Genomic DNA, 6397 nt, shown 5'->3' with positions numbered 1-6397 from the left:
TGGCCACAAAGCGCAAACCCCAAAGCCAGCTAGGCTTTGCTGCTGAAGCTGGGAGCTCTTCCCAGGCTGCTGCAGCAGGGGGCTGCCACAGCTGAGGGGCCCTTTGGGGCTGCTTGGCTGGGCTAGTGTCTTCAGACAATGCATGGGAATCCCTGCATGCAATTGGTGTGAAAAGCTGCTTGTGCTTCTGGGCAGAACAGAAGCTCTGGCTGTTAATGAACAACTGGCATTTCCATGCCTCTCTTTCTATTTCTCTCCTGGCAAAAGAGGTCCAAATGTAGACAGAGCCTAGTACGGTGTCCTTGTTGTTTGCTTGTTTGCTTGCTTGCTGTGGGACAGAGCTCTTGCTCCCCTCAGATGGGAGGGATGTTGGGGAAGGGCAGTGCTCTCTGTTGGGACTGACTTGTCTTGTGGGAGTCGCCAGCGCAGGTGCTTCTCTGAGGGCCTCTGCTTCCTTTCCCCTTGCTGGCTGCAGGTCACTTCACCCGTGGATGGAGACAAGCGTGTCCTTTGGTGAGTGATTGGCAAAGGAGCCTCTGACCTTGCTGGCGTGTAAGAATTGTGCAGCAAGCTGTGAGCTTGGCCTGTTGCAGTAGAGTGGAGAGCAGCAGGCGGGGAGGCTGAAGGAAAGCCCAGCTGCCTCTTGGCGTCAGTGGGAGCAAAGGGAGCACTGGCTCTTTCCAAATTTTCTGGTGAAGAGCCTTTCAAGAGAGGAAAGCCAAGTGTGGCAGCCCAAAAGGTGTCTTGCTGATTGTAGCTGGGGTGGAAGATGAAATGCATGGCAAGATGGAGGAGCACCCAATTCAGCCATCTCAATAGGGTTTGGATGGCTCAGAATGCCACTTGTATCAAAGGCTAGGATTTCCCCTTAGTCCAGGTGCTTAGGCAGCTCAAGAGCAAGCAGCTCCTGAAGGACTGGCTGCTGCCAGTGTGTCTCACTGCTGTCTGTCTGCAGGGCTCAACGGCAGGGTCGGCACCTCCTCTGGCTCCCTCTCTTGTTGAGGAAGAGGCTGAAGAGGAGCAAGACCACATCAAGCCCCCAGCTGCTGCCCCTCCACGGCCCCAACAGGCAGAGCCAGTAAGTGGCACCAGCGGTTGGCACTGCCTTTGGTGCAGGGCCAAGCTTCAAGTGGCACATCACTCAGGCCTTGCTGCTCATGGCTGAAGATGCTGTGGGCTGTGCGCCTGCCATGACGTTTGTGCTGCTCCAGCCAAGCCTGGGACCCCTGCCTAACGGCTTCTGAGCTTTGACTTTGAAGCAGCACTTGGCTGGGATGCTGAGAGGCCCCGAGCATGTCTCTCAGGATCAGAGCACGGCCAGTGTGAAGCGATTGTTGGTTGAGAAGTGAGCCCCTTGGTGCCTGGTGTCAGTGCAGGCTGCCACTGGTCAGTGGACAGAGCGCTCCCAAGACGCACTTGACAGCCTTGAGGGATACTTGGGAGGCCCTGGCCCCTGGAAGGGAGCTGGGCCTCTGCACAGTGTAAGGAGATTCAGGTGCAGCGTAGGCTGCGCTTCAATTGCACATGATCAGAGCAGAGTGTGGTGAGGAGAATCCACACCAACGCAGCTCCTCACTGGAAAGGCCAGCTGGGTCTCGGGAGGGTGGGAAGGCAGCTGCCAAGGGCTGCTCCCCAAAGCCTGAAATGGAGAGGGGAAATGAGTGAGACAGACGAGAAGAGGGACATGCTGTGGGTGTCTGGTCAGACATCTGCACGCCAGCTGCTGGTTGATTTCATTGCCCAGGAGAAGGCAGGAGGAGGAAAGCACCAAGGCTCTGGGGCTGTGCTCCCACCTCCTTCTGGGTCTTTTCAACTGTGTCAATAGCCAGTGGCAGTGGTCTACCAGAAAAGCTGATCAAATGTAGAGTGGAGCTCCCCAGGAGCTTCTGTAGCAGAGTAGCCCTTGGCGTTTTCCCATTGCCTTGGAGTAGGGCACATCCAAAGCCCCCCAGGTGAAGAGGCCTGGCGCTGGCTGACAGCATCTGCCTGAGGCCTTGCTTTTGCTGTGCGCTCTGCGGGACATCTGGGCCTGCCAGCCAGCCTTCTGATGGGCCACCTTTTCTTGTCACAGCTGGACAGACGCTCTGCAATCCAAGGTGCCGCTGGAGCAGCAGGGCCTGAGGCAGCCGGAGCTCCCGCAGCTGCCGGCACTGGGTCCAGCAGCCCCGGCCAGCCGGCCGAGATGAGAGAGGAGCAGAGGCTGATGAGACTGAGTACGTCTGCTGTATTTCTGGGGGGTTAGAGCAGAGTGCAGGCTGTGCGTCTCGCTGCAGGCTGCACCACGACTTCCTCCCGCTTCTCCTGTCTCAGAGGCCCTTAGGCCTCTCTGCACAACCTGCTGCTGTTCTTTCAGGCGGCCAGAGAGCGCTCGGCGCGTTCCTGCTGCCTCTGAGGGCAGCTGGCATTGGCTTGCCTCTGCCTGGGCTGCCTTCTGCGGCAAAGACACAGGCAGGGATTGTTTCTGCTTGAGCACAAGGCTGGCACTTAGCGAGTGGCTAGGCCCCAGGGAGCTCTCAAGCTGCCCACTGGCAGTGGGGCTGCATTTTGGATGGTCTGGGAAGTGGCGTCTCTGCTTGCAAATGAGCACCTTGCACTGCTTCTGTCTTTCAGGGAGCGTTGTGAGCCCGGGTGAGCCAAGGAGCAAATACACAGCCCTTGAAGAACTTGGACGAGGGTAAGCATGATGTCTGCTCCTTGTAGAACAGAGTGGGCCAGGTCTTTCGCTGGTGCCATATCCAGTGCCAAGTCAGGCAAAGCCCTAACCCGGTCCAGCGCTGGCTTTTCCTCCTGCCACCTCTCAGGACCGCTGAGTCAAGAGCAAGCAGATGGCATCATCAAAGATAACTTGGTGCTGGCAGTGTCTTGCTTGCGGCAAGGAGCAGGAGCTGGAGGATCTCCTGGCCCTGCAAGCTTTATGGGCCACCTGAGCACCTTGCCAAACAAGAGCTGCCAGATAATAATTTTCAAAGACAGTGTTTCCAAAGTTAGTCTTGGCCACTTTATACACCCACACATGCACACAGTCACACCGGCTTAAAAGCCCCACTTTTTTGTGCGTTTGGTTTGGAAGCAAGTGCATGTGTGCCTTGGAGATTTGCAGCAGCTCTTGGTCTTCATGTTGGTTACCAGTGTTCTCTTGGACACCCAGAATGGCACAGGGCGGCTGGGCTGATGTTCTCTTGGCTGAAGAGACACTGCAGCCAGGCTCTTTGGCAAGAGTGCAGCAGGCAGCCTGGGGAGATCTCCTGCCTAGGCTGCCTTTCAGTGCCAGGGACTAAAGGGCTTTTTCTGCTGCCCTTTTCTTTCTAGGGGCTTTGGAGCTGTTTATAGGGCTCTGGACGCCAGCGCAGGGAAACAGGTAAAGGGTCAGCAGCCCCGGCGGATTTTGCAGCTGCAGAGCGCTTCCCCAGCTGCTGGAAACCGTGGCTGGAGCTTTGGCCGGCCGCTCCGTCTCTGCAGCAGAGGCTGCTCGTCTGAAGCACAGACTGGGCTCAGTGTGCAGAATGCATTTGGGATGGGTTTTGGTGCTTCTCTTAAGCTCTGCTGTCTAGTAACAAGGCAGTTTGGCAGAGCTCGGCTGCGTGGTCGCACAAGCACTCGCTCCGTGTTCCTTGTGATCTGCTGCAAGGAGCGACTTGTCAAGTGAGCGGTCCTCTATGTCCTTTTAGGTGGCTATCAAGAAAATGACACTGGAAGAGGAGGATTCCGAGGAGCTGGCTGTCAATGAAATCCTGGCCATGAGGGACAACAGGAATCCCAATATTGTTGTCTACTTAGACAGGTTGGGGTGTTGGCATGTCAGTGTTCCTTCAGATAGTGCAGGGCAGGAATGACCAAGCCCTTTGGTCAGCGGCAGAAAGCGAAGCTGCTTGTGCTTTCTCTAGTTGTGTCCAGCACATAGGAGAAAGTTGCACTTTCCGGCATGTGTAGCTTGGAGAGCAGTGGCAAAAGCCTGACTCAGGCCCTCGGGTGACTGAGCTGTGCCCATTGCTCTCTCTCCATGCCGTGTTTTTTCTTCTTGCAGCTACCTGGTGGACGAGCAACTCTGGCTGGTGATGGAGTTCATGGATGGCGGCACACTGTTCGATGTGCTCAGGGCAGTGTACCTGGAGGAAGGACAGATAGGCACTGTCTGTCGGCAGGTGCGGGATGGCGCCTGTGCTGGCCCTGGCCTGCACAGGATGGTCCTTGTCAGCCGGTGGGGAAGAAGAGCAGAGGTTTCTTGCTCACGCCTTTGTTTTGCTGCTGCTGTCACAACACCAGGAGAAGAGAGAGCATCTGAAGGGAACTGCCTGCCGTTATCCCCGCACTTGTCCAGGCTCTCTTCTCGCAATCTTATATGGCGTCTGTCCTCTGATGCTCGTGCTCGCTCACTCGCTTGCTTTCACTTGTTTCCTCTTGGCACCTCTACCTCTCCGCGTTAGCCTGGAGCGTCTCTGTCTGTCCTGAGCCCGTTGATGCTCCAAGGCAGCATGCTGCTGGCAGAATTTCTAGCTAAAGGCATGTGCTGAGCTTCAAAGGATAGCACTGCAGCCCAGATGGCACTGGATGCTGCAACAGGTCTATCGTGCTGCTTCCTCCTCTGCTGCCGCAGCTCTGCCAATAAAATATTTGCCATGCCGCTGGCCAGCCAATGGTCCCGCAGTCCCTACGAAAGTACAGAGGGGCTCTTAGAAGCTCAGATGCCTTTGCTTCAAAAGACAGAAAACACTTGTAACAGTGCTGAAGCAGCAAGCTCTTCCTCTTGCCGGCAGCATGGTGCTGCACTCCCAAATTCCCTGAGAAAGCTGTCAAGCTCCTCAACCCCTTTCCTTTATTGTGGCATGAAATCGGGTGGCCTGAACTTTTTCCCTTGCCTCCCTCCTTTCTCTCTCAGTGCCTGCTAGGACTGCAATTCCTTCATTCCCGCCGAGTCATCCACAGAGACATCAAGAGCGGCAACGTTCTTATGGGCATGGACGGATCGGTCAAATTGGGTGGGTATGGCCAGTCAGGCGCAGCGTAGCCAGCATGTGCTGTGGGGCTGCTTTTGGGGTTACTGCCAGTCGCCCAGAAGTGCTGCTTGGCCAGCAGGGGCATGCTGAGGGCAGTTGTGAAGTTTCTGATTTCCCCGGCTGCAGCCATGCGGAAGCAGAGCACCACAGCTTTTCCAGCCAGGAAGAAGATTGAGCATGGCCTTGTCAGGCTTGGAATGGGCAATGCTTGTGGCTGGATTGCCAGCGGTGGCTGTCTTTGACAGGCTTTGTCTTTCTCCTCAGCTGACTTTGGTCTCTGTGCTCAGCTCAGCCCTGAGTGCAGCAGGTGCCACTCCAGTGTCGGCACTCCCAGCTGGATGGCACCAGAAGTCGTGCGAGGAGAAGCCTACGGCCCCAAAGTGGACATCTGGTCCCTGGGCATCACGGGCCTGGAGATGGTGGAAGGGGAAGCTCCTTACCAGAGGGAGCCCAAGTTCAGGGTAAGGTGCAGCTTCCCCAGGGGGCTCTGTGTGGAGAGAGCTGTTGTGGCTAGGAAAGGAGCAGCTTGAGCTTTGCCCCCTTGCCTTTCTCGTAGGTTTTTGAACTGATTGAAAGGAACGGGCCCCCAAAACTGCAAAACCCCAGGCACCACTCGGCTCTCCTGCGCGACTTTCTGCGCTGCTGCCTGCAGGCGGATGAAGACAGGCGCTGGTCTGCCCAGGAGCTCCTGCAGGTAAGCAAAAGGGAAGCGGCAAGAAGCGCTGTGAGCTGAGGACAGACACATGAAGGGATGAAGGGGACTCTGAGCCACGTGGCCTGGGTGAGCCACGTGAGCGGCGCAGGAAGGCGCAGGGGCAGAGGGTGCTCTGGGTCCTCTTGGTGCATCTTGCTGGTAGCCCAGGAATCCTGCTTGAGTGCCAGAGACTGAAGAGAAATCTGTGATCTTGGAAAGTAAGGGTCCCTTTCTTGTTTGTTTTTTCTCTGGGCAGCATCCGTTTGTGACCTCAGGCCAGCCTGCCTCCAGCCTGACTGCTCTGGTCATCTCAGCCAAGCAAGCACAGGAAGACTGGAGAGGAGAGGCTTGTGTCTGAGGAAGCTGCTGTGCCGTGCCAGCTCCAAAGAGTGCCAAGAGAATGGACAGTATCAAGGCAGAGAGTCTGCCGTCCGTTATGTTTTTTAAGGAGTTGTTCGTTTGTACAGACATTGATGTTTTAGCTCCCTGTAGTTTATACCTCTGTTTTATTTTTTTTTCTCAAATACTTCATTTATAATTTAGGGAAAATAGGGAGTAACTTCTTAGTTGGAATAAATTGTTATTAATAAAGGCGTCTCTGAGCTTTCTTTTCTAGAAATGGATGTATTTTCATAGTTCTATATAAGCTGCGATAGGAAAAGCTGTTATGCCGTGGTACTGGGTCATACCTGTGCCACAAGCAGTCAGC

General features: G+C 55.6%; 1 protein-coding gene across 1 annotated transcript; it reads left to right on the top strand.

The window, feature by feature from the left end:
* The first annotated feature begins 491 nt into the window (after nt 1-491).
* LOC131572596 (serine/threonine-protein kinase PAK 3-like) lies at nt 492-6046 on the top strand. The gene is made up of 11 exons (XM_058825842.1): nt 492-513; nt 969-1078; nt 2072-2213; nt 2611-2674; nt 3310-3358; nt 3669-3781; nt 4025-4142; nt 4877-4976; nt 5259-5455; nt 5551-5688; nt 5945-6046. The coding sequence occupies exons 1-11, from the start codon at nt 492-494 to the stop codon at nt 6044-6046; spliced, it is 1155 nt and encodes a 384-aa protein (XP_058681825.1).
* Nucleotides 6047-6397: the final 351 nt, after the last annotated feature.

Source organism: Poecile atricapillus, chromosome Z (assembly GCF_030490865.1).
Source record: "Poecile atricapillus isolate bPoeAtr1 chromosome Z, bPoeAtr1.hap1, whole genome shotgun sequence".
Classification (NCBI taxonomy): Eukaryota; Metazoa; Chordata; class Aves; order Passeriformes; family Paridae; genus Poecile; species Poecile atricapillus.
The sequence above is the reverse complement of the archived record's forward strand: the minus strand, read 5'-3'. Positions and strand labels throughout refer to the sequence as shown.